Source organism: Mirounga angustirostris, unplaced genomic scaffold (assembly GCF_029215605.1).
Source record: "Mirounga angustirostris isolate CCGP_5_RB_7025 unplaced genomic scaffold, mMirAng1.0.hap1 SCAF_6, whole genome shotgun sequence".
NCBI lineage: Eukaryota > Metazoa > Chordata > Mammalia > Carnivora > Phocidae > Mirounga > Mirounga angustirostris.
Window position 1 is genome coordinate 36,018,565 of NW_026991714.1, and position 15,737 is coordinate 36,034,301.

The window sequence follows — 15,737 nt, forward strand, 5'->3', positions numbered from 1 at the left end:
ATAAAGTATCATATCATCTGCAAAGAGTGAGAGTTTGACTTCTTCTTTGCCAATTTGGATGCCTTTGATTTCTTTTTGTTGTCTGATTGCTGTGGCTAGGACTTCCAATACTATGTTGAATAGCAGTGGTGATAGTGGACATCCCTGCCGCGTTCCTGACCTTAGGGGGAAAGCTCTCAGTTTTTCCCCATTGAGAATGATATTCGCTGTAGGTTTTTCATAGATGGCTTTTATGATATTGAGGTATGTACCCTCTATGCCTATACTCTGAAGAGTTTTGATCAAGAAAGGATGCTGTACTTTGTCAGAAGCTTTTTCTGCATCTATTGAGAGGATCATATGATTCTTGTTCTTTCTTTTGTTAATGTATTGTATCATGTTGATTGATTTGTGGATGTTGAACCAACCTTGCAGCCCAGGGATAAATCCCACTTGGTCGTGGTGAATAATCCTTTTAATGTACTGTTGGATCCTATTGGCTAGTATTTTGGTGAGAATTTTTTCATCCATGTTCATCAGGGATATTGGTCTGTAATTCTCCTTTTTGATGGGATCTTTGTCTGATTTTGGGATCAAGGTAATGCTGGCCTCATAAAATGAGTTTGGAAGTTTTCCTTCCATTTCTATTTTTTGCAACAGTTTCAGAAGAATAGGTATTAATTCTTCTTGAAATGTTTGGTAGAATTCCCCTGGGAAGCCATCTGGCCCTGGGCTTTTGTGTTTTGGGAGATTTTTGATGACTGCTTCAATTTCCTTAGTGGTTATAGGTCTGTTCAGGTTTTCTATTTCTTCCTGGTTCAGTTTTGGTAGTTGATACATCTTTAGGAATGCATCCATTTCTTCCAGGTTATCTAATTTGCTGGCATAGAGTTGCTCATAATATGTTCTTATAACTGTTTGTATTTCTTTGGTGTTGGTTGTGATCTCTCCTCTTTCATTCATGATTTTGTTGATTTGGGTCATTTCTCTTTTCTTTTTGATAAGTCTGGCCAGGGGTTTATCAGTCTTGTTAATTCTTTCAAAGAACCAGCTCCTTGTTTCGTTGATCTGTTCTGCTGTTCTTTTAGTTTCTGTTTCATTGATTTCCGCTCTGATCTTTATTATTTCTCTTCTCCCGCTGGGTTTAGGCTTTATTTGCTGTTCTTTCTCCAGCTCCTTTAGGTGTAGGGTTAGGTTGTGTACTTGAGACCTTTCTTGCTTCTTGAGAAAGGCTTGTATTGCTATATACTTTCCTCTTAGGACTGCCTTTGCTGCATCCCAAAGATTTTGAATAGTTGTGTTTTCATTTTCATTGGTTTCCATGAATTTTTAAAATTCTTCTTTAATTTTCTGGTTGACCCATTCATTCTTCAGTAGGATGCTCTTTAGCTTCCATGTATTTGAGTTCTTTCCGACTTTCCTCTTGTGATTGAGTTCTAGTTTCAAAGCATTGTGGTCTGAAAATAGGCAGGGAATGATCCCAGTCTTTTGGTACCAGTTGAGACCTGATTTGTGACCTAGGATGTGATCGATTCTGGAGAATGTTCCATAGACACTAGAGAAGAATGTGTATTCCCACATCCTGCTTTTTAAACAGTTCTCCTTCTGTGAAAGGGTAGGTGCTCAGAGTATAAGCTTCCTCTTCTGAAGGGTTAAAAAATCATTTAATATCTTTTATAATTGGTACATTTTAAATCATTTTCATATCCCTCAAGGACTATCACAGAAGAGAGAACATATTGTAATGAATCTATAGATTAAATAAATATGTAGATAAAATATATAACATAGCTTAGTTACTTTGACAATTTTTTTCCCTAAAATGCTAGCAGTTTTGAGAATTACTTGGGGATTCACCCTTTGAGGAGGCTTTGATAACTGGCAGTATTTTAGTTTTTTTTTCGTCTCTCTTTTTTAAAGATTTTATTTATTTATTTGAGAGAGAGAGAGCAAGCCTGTGTACGAGCAGGGGGAGGGGCTCGCTGAGCAGGGAGCCTGACAGAGGACTAGATCCCAGGACCCTGAGATCATGACCCGAGCCGAAGGCAGGCGCTCAAATGACTGCACCAGTCAGGCGCCTTAGTTTTTTTCTCTTATACTACTCCTTACATCATGGAATTAAGTTTTGCTAAGAGTTGTTTGTAACACAACTTTTGGTGGAGGTTATTTATTTTAGCAGAACTCTGCAGAGAAACTTAGGGCTTTCTCCTCTAATGAGAGCATTAGATTGTACCTCAGTGACTGCTGATCTCCCCTCAGGCTAGCAGAACATAGTTTCTTCACAGTTAAATTGTGGTTGTCAAAATTATAGCAGCCTTTAGCTAATAAAATTAAAGGTCAATCCTGTGGCACAAGATTTTCCTTTGGAATTCCTTGCATGTTCTCTTTTTGGATAATCATTGATGAATGTCAGAGTGAGTTTGGAACATTCCTTTGAAGTTCTGACATATAACAAACAGATGGAGCAGGAGAGACACCTTTTTCCTTTTCTGTACATAAAAGTCAGAAAAAAAATGAACAACAGAAAGGTAACCTCACCTTCTCCAAGAAAATTGCTATGTTACACTTTGATGCCTATTTTTATATGTGGGGAAAAGGTAGTAGGGTGTGCATCCTCTAACGTAGAATTTCTCAGACTTGACTGACCGCAGCTTCCTGCTACAGATGGTTCCTGACTTACCGTGGGTCGACTTAAAACTTTCTGACTCTAGGATGATGTAAAAGCAATGGGCGTTCAGTAGAAACCATACTTTGAATTACGAATTTCAGTTTTTTCCTGGGCTGACAATATCCCATAGGATGTGCTCTCGTGATGCTGGGCAGCTGTGATGAGCCACAGCTCTCAGTCAGCCATGTGATCACGAGGGTAGACAGCTGCCACACAACCGTTCTTCTTTTTTTTTTTTTTAAGATTTTATTTATTTATTTGACACACAGAGACAGTGAGAGAGGGAACACAAGCAAGGGGAGTGGGAGAGGGAGAAGCAGGCTTCCCGCTGAGCAGGGAGCCTGATGCAGGGCTCGATCTCATGACTTGAGCTGAAGGCAGATGCTTAATGACTGAGCCATCCAGGTGCCCCCACACAACCGTTCTTTATAACCATGTAGCCATGAGATATTTAACACTTTATTTTAAGCTTTGTGTTAGATGATTGTGCTCAACTGTAGGCTAATATAAGTGAACACATTTAAGGTAGGTGAGGCTAAGCTATGACACTCATAGGTTAGGTGTATTAAATGCATTTTGGACATACGATATTTTCAACTTATGATGGGTTTATCAGAACATAACCCCATTGTAAGTCAAGGAAGATCTGTACTTATTTTGCATTCAGATTTCAGGACCCTGACCCAGCTTATTAAATCAGAATCTGTCAAGGAGAAGTCTGGGAATCTCTGTGATGAACTATTACCCCACTTGATTCTTAGGAGCAGATAAATTTGAGAAACATTGTTGTAATTGTTGAAGATTGTGGTGGGGCATCTTGCTCTAGGGAGACCTACTTCAAAGTCCGCCAGTTCCCAGTGATTCAAGGACTGATAATGAGCAAGTTCATTATTCGGCTTCATGGCATTCTCCCCCTTCTCCTTTCTCTAATTTGCCTCTCTTTTACACTTCCCATTTTTTCTCTGCTTATAGGGTGAGCACAGAGGTGGAATTGTGCTGACATAAGTCCATTTTGCTCATTATCTCCTGCAATGCATTTGGTTGGTGTGTGAGGATGAAGTTGAACATTCCTGGCTAAAATTCAGGGTTCGGGGGGACTCTTAATCCACCCCTTTTAAAACTTGGTATTTTAGAAAATTAAAGATATAAACATATTATTAACCTCCATGTATTCATCACTCTGGTTCAGTAATTATCAACTCACAGCGAATTTTCTTTAATCTGTATTCTCTCCCACATTGTTTTGAAGCAAATCCCAGATGTCTTATTATTTATAAATATTTCAGTAGTATCTTTAAAAGGTAATAAGTACTGTTTTCTTTTCTTCCTTTCTATTTAAAAAAAGACTGTTTTTTTTGCAGCAGTTTAGGTTTATAATGAAATTGAGGGGAAGGTATGGAGATTTACTGTATCCCCCCCAACCCCACACATACACAGCCTCCCCCCCATCAGCATCCTCCATCAGAGAGGGTCCATCGGTTATAATTGATGAACCCACTCTGACACATCATAATCACACAAAGTCTGTGGTTTACAATAGGCTTCTCTCTTCGTATTGTATGTTCTAGGGGTTTGGCCATTTTCTTTTGAACATCAGAATCTTACATGGAGACACAACATGACAGACTGTAACTATACCTTGACAGTCTAGGAATAAGGGGGGCAAAGGTGGTAATTTATGGTTTCTCTTTAAAAGAGCTCAACAAGGGGCACCTGGGTGGCTCAGTCGTTAAGCGTCTGCCTTCGGCTCAGGTCATGATCCCAGGGTCCTGGGATCGAGCCCCGCATCGGGCTCCCTGCTCAGCGGGAAGCCTGCTTCTCCCTCTCTCACTCCCCCTGCTTGTGTTCCCTCTCTCGCTGTGTCTCTCTCTGTCAAATAAATAAATAAAATCTTTAAAAATAAAAAATAAAAAAATAAAAGAGCCCAAAAAGGTTTCATTTCTTGAGTTCATTATAGAATGGTGTTTCACAATGATAAATCGAGGTAGATGAGATTATGGGGATAGAAAAGAGCTTTGCAAGGGATTTGAGAGTGAGCCAAGAAGTGAGGAGGTGAAAATGGTTGAAAGTTAGTTGTTTTTTCCATGGTAAAGATATAGTAAAACTCCGTGGAGTGTACATTAGAGTCCTCTTTGCAATCTTAACTGCTCAGTGGTTGGAGTTTAGGGACCCATCTACTGAATGCATGTAGTCAGAGGGTTTTTTTTTTTTTTTTTTTTTTTTAGCACATAACTTAAGTACCAGCTGTTGTTGAAATAATGTCTGTGCACCTATCTAAATGGTAATGAAATGCTAACCAAGTCATTTATTTGCTTTTTCTCCTTCTGCAAATCACAACGGGGGAGAGATAAGACACTTGACATCTGATGTCTGCTTTGAAAACCGGGGACACAAACACATGTCAGCATGAGATTCTCTTTCTCTTTCCACCCTTTGGAGGCATTAAACGTTCTAAGGTTTGAGATTCAGTAGAAAAAATTAATTTTTATAAATTCTCTCCTTGGATTAGAATCCCGAGGTTATTTGAAATTAATGCAGTGTGAACCCAGAGGTACTCTGGAATTTACTACTGTGGAACTTGACTGTTCAATTACAGATACTCTGTGTGGTGTGAGGGTAATTTCATGGTGCCCGATTGAAGAATGGAAGAGATGCTCGCCTGATGTAGCATTATAAAGGGTAGCAAGTTGCACCACAGTTCTTATTTGTAACACCAGCTAGTTCCTTTCCTCCCACCTCCAGCATCCCTCAGAACGCCGTGATCTTTGCCGATTGCTACCTAACCCATTATTATGCCCAGGTAACTTAGCATACAGGGGACCTTCTTAGATGACAGAAAATAGGTCTATCTTTCTTTGAAGCAAAGTTGAGGTATGGAAATCTGAATTTGTTGAATACTTAAGGGAGGCTATTATTTGCTTTCTAGAGGGATTTTTTGCTCCTTGAAGGATTTGCAGTAGAATAATCAGTAGCTGATTTCTAGTTCTTTTGGCACATAGATTTTACAGGGACTTCTGCTGGGCAAAGTGAGTCATAGCGAAGCATCACAATTCAAACTATAATCTACATTTGGTCTCTACCGGAAAATTTGCTTTTCAGAATTTTCAGGTCATTTGGCCCTGTGTAAATCTCCTCTTGTTCCCACCTTCCCTGAGTCTTATGTAGCGCTGTGTGTGTGTGTGTTATTGCTTTGCTTCTGCTCTGTGGGGTTTTCTTCCCTCACAGTTTGGGAATCGGAAGGGCTTATTCTGTTATGCTACTATAGTCAGTTTTTATTTATTTTTTATTTTACTATTTTATTATTTTTTAAAGATTTTATTTATTTACTTATTTGACAGAGCACAAGCAGGGGAACAGCAGAGGGAGAGGGAGAAGCAGGCTTCCCGCTGAGCAGGGAGCCGATACAGGGCTTCATCCAAGGACCCTGAGATCATGACCTGAGCTGAAGGCAGATGCTTAACAGACTGAGCCATGCAGGTGCTCCCTATAGTCAATTTTTAAAAAAAGATTTAAAATTTATTTTGCCGTATGAAAATGTTTCTGGAACACCTTGATTTTACTTAAAGATATGTTTTGTGAAGTATTCAGTATTTTTGCTGGACAGTTACATTGATCTTAAGTGTGATTTATTGTGGCTTATAGCCCTTCCCCCTGAGACATTAACAATTTATAATTAAAGAGGTTGGGCAAATAGGATTTAATACTCAGTTCCCCTTCCCAAAAACATATCCTTTCTTTGAAGACTTAAACTAGGTTTAAACCTAATAAGGAGAAGGCTTTCCAAACTAGATTTTCCAATATGTCCAAAGATTGAGCATTTGGGGAGGTAAACTCTCCTTTGGGTTTCTGAGTTAATAACTACTCATTTTGATGCTAAGAGGATCAGAATTCTCAAATCTGTGAGTCTGGAGTTGCTTACCACAGTGGACTGCCTTGTGTATTTGTTTCTTGGACATCTTTGCTTACAGTGTGCTCCTTGAGGCAGGCTTTCCTGAGGATCTTCAGAGCTCTGTCTCTGCATTTCTTTTCCTGCTTGCAATATCTCCTTTGGCTGCCTCTGACAGCCCCCTCGTTGTCCTGCCATCTGGTCTGCCTCACGCAAACTCTCTTCCGTCGAGTCTGCTCTCAGAGAATGTGAATCTAGTAAATGTGGTGCATTGAGGCAGCAGACCCAAATTCGAGTCCCAACCCTGCTACTTACTCGTGTGTGCACTTGGGCAAGTTTTGTAACCTTTGTGTGCCCAAGTTTCTATCTGTGTGATGTGGGTGGTCATAATACCCACAGAGAATCTGTCCTGAGAATGAGGTCGGATGCCGCCAACTGCTTGTTGTGTGGCCCTCGTAGGTGCTGCCTGCTAGTCAGGAGCTGTAGTGCTGCGCTCTCAGGAGCTGCTTTGTTGGTGAACTTGACCTGGCAGTTGAGCCTATATTTCAAACACACACACACACACACACACACACGCACACACACGCGATATCTCTTAAAAGTTAGAAGAGAATGTAGCGAACGTATGGTTATCCATCACTTAGTTTATTTTTTTATTTTTTTATTTTTTTTAAAGATTTTATTTATTTATCTGAGACAGAGAGAATGGGAGAAACAGAGAGCACATGAGAGGGGGGAGGGTCAGAGGGAGAAGCAGACTCCCTGCTGAGCAGGGAGCCCGATGCGGGACTCGATCCAGGGACTCCAGGATCATGACCTGAGCCAAAGGCAGTCGCTTAACCAACTGAGCCACCCAGGCGCCCCACTTAGTTTATTTTTTTTAAGATTTTATTTATTTGAGAGAGAGAGAGAGAGCATGACTGGGGGGAGGGGCAGAAGGGAAGAGACAAGCAGACTCCCCTGCTGAGCAGGGAGCCTGACATGGGGCTCGATCCCGGGACTCTGGGATCATGACCTGAGCTGCAGGCAGACCCTTAACCAACTGAACAACCCACATCACTTAGTTTAAAAAATAAAATATTACCACCATAGTCGAAGCCGCCTTGGTTACCCATCCTCACAGTGCATTTCTCACACTTCCCCTAAATGGTAACCGCTATTCTGAGTTCGGTGTTTTTTGCCCTCATGTGTTTTACACTTTTACTACACATGTGACTATTGTTTTCAGTGGTGGCTAACAAGATCCATGGGAAATGAACTAGAACTGTTGATTGAGAAGCCATGTATGGAGGGTGTTGTAGATCCCCAGCCTCACAACCGTGAAGTGTGCAGAGAGGGCAAAGTTCTGAGGCCTCCCATCAGAGGGGCCCAGCTCTCATCCCCTGGTTTGGCTGTTTGGCTGCTGCCTCTCCTGGAATGGGTCTCCATGGAGACCCACCTGAGGACTACAGCATGGCCTCTTTGTCCTCTCCTGTACCATTGCTCAGAAAGAAATCATGCAGCCAGAACTTTACATCCCCGAGATCACTCTTGAACCAACTGAGTCTGTCCACCCTCTTTGTTCATCTCCAGTTTGGGGAGTCGGGGCCCTTGGGTTACTGCTTCTCTAGCTTCTCAACTCATTGCCTTTTTGTCTCCTTCTTGTCTGCCCTTCCACTCCTTGGTTTGGTGTTATTGCACTGGATGCTCAGTATTTGCATTTCTTAGAAACAGCCTTTGAACCTTCCACTGGGAACTGCTCATGGGCAGGGGTAGCCTGGTCCCTGGGAACACCCTCTTTTTTGAGTCCTGGAGGGTCAACTACCAGCTATAGGTGGCCTTGAGCATATATTTACTGTAGTATCAGTAGAGAGTCTTGTGATACCAACCGCTCAGGTAAGCAGAGGACAGGAATGCACCTCAGTTGGAGATTCAGCTTGGGGGGGCAGTGCCCTGGATGAGTCTGAATATCCTACTGGGTTCCAACCAGTTCCTCCTTCAGCAGGTCATTTATCCTGCTGAGTCCTGCAGGTGGGGACACTGGTTCCTACCTGGTGGGGCTATAGGTTCAACGTCAAAATCCTTAGATATAGGTTGAAACTGGAGCATTTGCTGTAGTCATTTATTCCCAGAACTCAATGACTAGAAATGATTGAATTCTTTTGACCTCCTTGGTCTCTTCAGGCTGGACAAGCTTGCCAAGAGCTTTGCCTGCACCTCTCACCAGCACACTTCTTCCCTTCTTGACTTGGGTGCTTGACCTTCTGGAACTCCTGGCAGCAATTCCTCGTTTCTGCCCGTTCCCTCACTCCCTTCCCCTGTCAGTCACATTTACTCTCTTGGTTTTCTTGGCCCTGATGCATGTCCTCCTCCTCCTGACACAGAACCTTATATAACTACTATAAAGCAATCGACACCTTTTTTCAGTATCTCTGTGGGAAACTGACCATCGTGGTAACTCTGACCAGTGGTGTTAACCTTCCCAGCACGTGAGCTGCCCTTCCTCCCTGTACCCTTAGCTGCAAGGGAAGATCTCCAAGTCTGTCATGGCACCACTTCTGCCTTGTGTTGTGGTTCCTTGTCTCTGTTCATCTTGATTCATCTTTTTTTTTAAGTTTTTATTTTAATTCCAGGTAGTTCACACACAGCGTTATATTAGTTTCAGGTGTACAGTTTAGTAATTCAACACTTCCGTACACTACCCAGTGCTTATCACAGCAAATGCACTCCTTCATCCCCATGACCTATTTCTCCCATCCCCCCACCCACCTCCCTTCTGGTAACCATCAACTGGTTCTCAATAGTTAAGAATCTGTTTCTTGGTTTCTCTCTCTCTCTTTTCCCTTTGCTCATTTGTTTTGTTTCTTAAATTCCACATATGAGTGAAATCATATGGTATATGTCTTTCTCTGACTGACTTATTTCACTTAGCATTATATTCTCTAGCTCCATCAATGTCTTCGCAAATGGCAAGATTTCATTCTTTTTATGGCTGAATAATATTCCATTTTTGTATGTGTGTGTATATATATATACCACATCTTTATCCATCACTCAGTGGACACTTAGGCTGCTTTCATATCTTGGCTAATTGTAGATAATGGTAGATAATACCACTGTAAACATAGGGGTGCATGTATCCCTTTGAATGAGTGTTTTTGTATTCTCTAGGTAAATACCCAGTAGTGCAACTGCTGGATCATAGAGTAGTTCTATTTTTAAATTTTTGAGGAACTTCCATACTGTTGCACCAGTTTATATTCCTAGCAACATTTCAAGAGAGTTCCTTTTTCTCCATATCCTCACCAACACCTGTTGTTTTTTATGTTGTTGACTTTACCCATTCTGACAGGTATGAGGTGATAGCTCATTGTAGTTTTGATTTGCATTTTTCTGATGGTAAGTGATGATGAGCATCTTTTCATGTGTCTGTTGGCCATCTGTATGTCTTTGGAGAAATGTCTGTTAATGTCTTCTGCCTATTTTTTAATTGGATTATTTATTTTTGGGGTATTGAGTTTTAAAAGTTCTTTATATATTTTTGATACTAACCCTTTATTGAATATATCATTAGCAAATATCTTCTCTCATTCCCTAGGTTGCCTTTTAGTTCTGTTGCTTGTTTCCTTTGCTGTGCAGAAGTGTTTTATTTTGATGTAGTTCCAATGGTTTCCTCAGGGGACATATCTAGAAAGAAGTTGCTATAGCCAATGTCAAAGAAGTTACTGCCTGTGTTCTCTTCTAGGATTTCTATGGTTTCATGTCTCACATTTAGGTGTTTTATCCATTTTGAATATTCATTCATTCATTCATTCATTCATTCATTCATTCATTCATTCATTTAGTAGGCTTCACACCCAACATGGAGCCCAGTGTGGGGCTTGAACTCACAACAGTGAGATCAAAAACTGAGCTGAAATCAAGAGTCAGATGCTTAACTGAGCCACCCAGACACCTCCATTTTGAATTTATTTTTGTGTATGGTGTAAGAAAGTCCAGTTTTCCCAATACCGTTTGTTGAGACATTCTTTTTTCCATTTTCTGCTTTGTTGAAGATTAATTGACCATATAATTGTGGGTTCATTTCTGGATTTTCTTTTTTGTTCCATTGATCTATGTGTCTATTTTTTGTGCCAGCACCATACTGTTTTCATTACTAGAGCTTTGTAATATAACTTGAAGTCCAGAATTGTGATGCCTCCAGGTTTGTTTTTCTTTTTCAAGATTGCTTTGGCTCTTTGGGATCTTTTGTGGGTCCATAAAAATTTTAAGTTTGTTGATTCTAGCTCTGTGAAAATGCTGTTGGTATTATGATAAGGATTGCATTAAATATGTACATTGCTTTGGGTAGTAGAGACATTTTAACAGTATTTGTTCTTCCAATCCATGAGCATGGAATGTCTTTCCATTTCTTTGTGTTGTCTTCAATTTCTTTCATCAGTGTTTTATAGTTTTCAGAGTACAGGTTTTTCACCTCTTTGGTTAAGTTTATTCCTAGGTATCTTATTGTTTTTGGTGCAATCGTAAATGGGATTGTTTTCTTAGTTTCTCTTTCTGCTGCCTTATATTAGTGTATAGAAATGCAATAGATATCCATACAGTGATTTTGTATTCTGGGACTTTACTGAATTCGTGTATCAGTCCTAGCAGTTTTTGTTGGAGTCTTTCAGAATTTTTATATAGAGTATTATGTCATCTGCAGATAGTGAAAGTTTGACTTCTTCCTTGCCAATTTGGATGCCTTTTCTTTCTTTTTGTTGTCTGATTGCTGTGGCTAGGATTTCCAGTACTATGTTGAATAGAAGCAGTGAGAGTGGACATCCTTGTCTTCTTCTTGACTTGAGGGGAAAAGCTCTCAGTTTTTCCCCATTTAAGGATGATGTTAGCTGTGGGCTTTTCATAAATGGCCTTTATTATGTTGAAGTATGTTCCCTCTAAACCTACCATTTTATCATGAACAGATGTTGTACTTTGTCAAATGCTTTTTTTCGTCTATTGAAATCATCATATGGTTCTTATCCTTTCTCTTATTGATGTGATATATTATATTGATTTGCAAATATTGAACCACTCTTGCAACCTAGCAGTAAATCCCACTTGATTGTAGTGAATGATTTTTTTTAATGTACTGTTGGATTTGGTTTGCTAGTGTTTTGTTGGGGATTTTTGCATCTATGTTCATTGGAGATACTGGCCTGTAGTTCTCTTTTTTTGGTGGTATCTTTATCTGGTTTTGGTATCAGGGTAATGCTGGCCTCATAGAATGAATTTGGAAGTTTTCCTTCCTTTTCTGTTTTTTTTGGAATAGTTTGAGAAGAATGGGTATTAACTCTTCTTTAAATGTTTGGTAGAATTTTCCTGTGAGGCCATCTGGGCCTGGGCTTTTGTTTGTTGTGAGTTTTTTAATCACTGATTCAATTTCTTTGCTGGTAATTGGTTTGTTCAAATCTTCTTGATCTTTTTTTTTTTTTTTTTTAAGTTCATGTCACTTGTTTATAATATGATATCATATCATCCAGAGTTTTGAAAGTGACTGTGGCGGCTTGTGGTGGCCTGCTGGGGGCGGGAGTGGATGATGTATGTGAAGAGCTGGGGTCATGGCTCTGGCCAGAGCGCTGTCCTGAGTCACTCTGTGCAGGTGCAGGTCTGTTCCATGTCTGGCTACCAAAGGTACCAGTTCTCTTTTGACCCACAAAGTAATCTGATGGTGGAGCAAACTCAGGATCTCTCTTGGCCCGGAGATCTGACTGCCTCTTCGACCAGTACCCAAAGGAAAATTCTTTTCCTCTGTCCCACTCTCGGACATGGGGCACTCCGGGCCTGGTATCCTTCCTCTCCTGAACAATGACTTCCACTTTGTTACTCTGGGCAGCAGTACGTGGAGTTGGCACAGCTTCTGGTTCTGGTGGCAAAGGTCCAATAACATCTCTGTTTTCTTCCTCTGCTCCATCTTCTTTTGACTTTTTCATCTTTTTTTGTCAGAGTTTAGCAAGTCTTGCTTCTAAGATAGCCTTTCGCTTTTCCTTTATGTTCTCTTGTTTTGTTCTCTGATCTGTTGTCTGTTCATGCAGCATCTCTAATGTTTTCATCTGCTTATTTCTCAACTCTTTATCTCGAGCAAAAGCAAAATATCCAACACCAAGTTGCCGGGCCTCATTTTCACGAATGTCTTCATAATGGATGGGCCCCATTGGCCTTTTCAAGGCCTCTCTTTCTTCTTCCTCCCATTGCTGGCGCTGAAATTCTTTTCTCATATCTTCGGATAATAAGGTTTTCTCATTAGCAGGACTAACGAAAAGCCTCCCTTGAAGATTTTTATCCATCTCCAGCAAATCTGGCAAATTCTTTTTCATACAGCGCCGAGATTGCCCTAAAGAATCCACATAATCCACCCATTCTTACTGGGGTCCTGCGGAGGAGGTATATCTTTTTCAGAAAGATTTTCTTCATCATCATCTCTTTCTGCTGCCTTTCTAGAATCTCTATTGGCACCAAACACCTCCATTTCTTTGTGTTTGTCTATGATCTTCTGCGTGAAATCCACAAGGTACATATCCTCCACTTCTTCATCTATAAAGTCTCCTTTAGTCATTTTCTCATATAATTTGGCTTTTTCTTCCAATTTCTCCCTTGCTTTGTCTAAAGTCTTCTGTTCCTCGATCTTCTGTTCTGCATCCTTCTCAGCTCGATTTGAAACTCCTGCATTCTGTTTGCTCCAGATACTTGGTTTCTTATTAGTTGTTTTTGGTTTTCCCAAAACACCAGAATCTTTTAGAAGTTTTTCTTGTTTGAATTCTTCTTGTTTTCGGAAGAGTTCAGCCTTAAGGTCTACCAGCGAGGAGGCCGTAACATCCAAAGGCTTTTTCCTCCGGTCCATTCTGGCGCCAGAGCGTCTCAGCACAAAGCTGGACCCTGCACAGTCTCCCGCAGGCCTCAAATGCCTGTGTTCGGCCCAAATCTTCTTGATTAATCTTTATGCCTCCGGTTCTTATCCTAGATCTTATATAGGAAATGTTCTTTAAAAAAAAAAAAAACAACTGGGGAGAACACTTATTTTGAGATCTATCTTAATAAAATTTTAAAAATGTCTAATACAGTATTGTTAACTGTAGGCATGAGACATTCTTATAAAGAACTTTGTATGAGAAGAAACTTTTTTAAAGATTTATTTGAGAGAGAGAGAGTGCACATTCAGGCACAACAGGGGCGGGGAGAGGGAGAGAGAGAATCTCAAGCAGATTCCCCACTTAGCGTGGAGCCCTAAACAGGGCTCGATCTCATGACCTGAGCTGAAACCAAGAGTCAGATGCTTAGCCAGCTGCGCCACCCAAATGCCCTGTGAAGAAACTTTTTATAAAATGTCTAGGCTTCCTGAATCTGAACAGACTTAGTCACAGAGCATTTAAGCAAAATCTAGAGTAGGTTAGATGTAGACAAGGTCAAAGTGGCTGGAGTCCTTTTCCTTGGAGCAGAAAAGGTGCAGAGATGAAGTCAGGCCATGGATGGAAGCGAGAGCCCAGCATATAGGCTGGAGGTGGGAGAGTGTAGTAGTGAGTCAGGGCACACAAGCTGGTGGGGACAGACAACATGCTTTTTGAAACAGAGTGAAGCTGGTGTCAGTGTCTTATACTGACTGTGAGAATCTTGAGGGCAGGGCTCAACTGTCTGAAGATGGTAGCTCTGAGCTGGCCAGTAGAGTCAAGGGGCCTCTTTCCCCTCTGTGGCAAAGTCTCCCCAAGCCTTGGCAAACTCTGGCATAAGACACAGCTTGAACCATTCTGGGTTCATGAAGACTTTTCATTAGGTGGATGCTAAGTTCTTCAAGTCTAGTGGATCTAACAACTTAAGAGGATTTAATATAATTCAGACCCTCATGTTTACCCCTGGGAAGAACTTCCCACCATTAGCAACATTCACTGGGCAAGCTGTTCTTTATTGAGCACCTGCTATTGAAAGTCCTGATGTTCAACCATGTGGGCATGGGCTTTGAGCATCCTGTAATCTGGTAGAAAATATCCGCAAGTACCAAAACACCTCTAAGGTAATGTGTAATAGAGGTGTTAATGCTACTTCCTCATGCATAATCTAGATGGTAGGATACTAGAATTGAAATGATAAGATATTTAAATGAAATAGACCATTTAAAAAATCTTACAGATTTTAATTTATATACCTCATATGTGATAACTGTACAAAAATAGTGTCACTTAAAAGCAGTATTTGAGAAGGAAGCAGCTCTTTCTCCCTGATCTTGGATCTTTTTAACAGAGAAAAGAAATCTCTGATGCTTCATATGTAAAAGAGCTCCAGGTGGCCTTAATCTTGGACAGTCTCCCCTGGGTCCTCTGATGCCTTCACTTCTTCAGGCTGTTCAGTTTTAGCTCTGGAAGCTTTGTGCCCTTTACATAGGCATCCTTCTGTCCTGCTTCTTCTAGCTCTGGGATTTTTCTGATTAAAGTCTGGTGGTTCATTTTGTAGTATTTTAGAGTCCTACCCCCTCCCCCAAATTGCCCTCTTGGCCAGTGGAATGGGTTTCTTCACCATTCATTGTGGTTTTATGCCGCCTAAGTACTTTTTAGATGGTATTGTTAGCACATACACCCCACTTCTTGATGGATGTGTATATATACACTTATATACATATATATTTTCTTCTATATTCATGTATATATATTTTTGTACACACACACATCAGCTTTTTTTCTTGACTGCTCTCAGACACATCTAAGAATGCTACAATTTTACACACAGCCGTTTCAGTACATGTGATTGTAGTCTAGTTTCCACAAGTCTGAAGAATCTGACCACTCCTGATTGGGAATGAGACACAGTGATTCCTGGGTTTTTTCCTTGTAGGACATGTGGCTTTTGAATTTGAGCCACCATTTGCCTTCACCCAAACTATATATTCAGAACATGGCTCTGTATTTCTCCTGGCACAGAGTTACCAGTTACAGCCACACTCTGCATTGTAGTGATGTCTTTTCCAAGATCCCTATGTAACATGGCGAACGCCAGACAGAAATATTTTCTGCTAGTACTTCTTTAATGCTTAGTTATTTCCTTCTCAATATCCCATAGATGCCCTGTTCAGCTGCGCGGGGAAGGCTCTAGAGGTTGGACAGTACGTGGCTACTAGTCATCTTCTCAGGACTTGCACACACACTTTGCCCTCGGCCTTCTCCTTGTGAGCACTGCTGGGGCAAACCTGCCACACTTCACCTG

At 40.8% G+C, this 15,737-nt stretch overlaps 2 protein-coding genes across 9 annotated transcripts in view; one reads left to right on the plus strand and one right to left on the minus strand.

Annotated features, from left to right (window-relative positions):
• The window catches only part of HHAT (hedgehog acyltransferase), a 348,803-nt gene that overhangs the window by 126,231 nt on the left and 206,835 nt on the right, over nucleotides 1-15,737 (plus strand). The window lies entirely within an intron of this gene.
• Nucleotides 11,981-13,458, minus strand: LOC123846093 (coiled-coil domain-containing protein 174-like). The gene is given in 2 exon segments (XM_045877164.3): nucleotides 11,981-12,912; nucleotides 12,915-13,458. Coding segments are annotated over 2 exon segments (1,395 nt in total). The 5' UTR covers nucleotides 13,390-13,458; the 3' UTR covers nucleotides 11,981-11,992.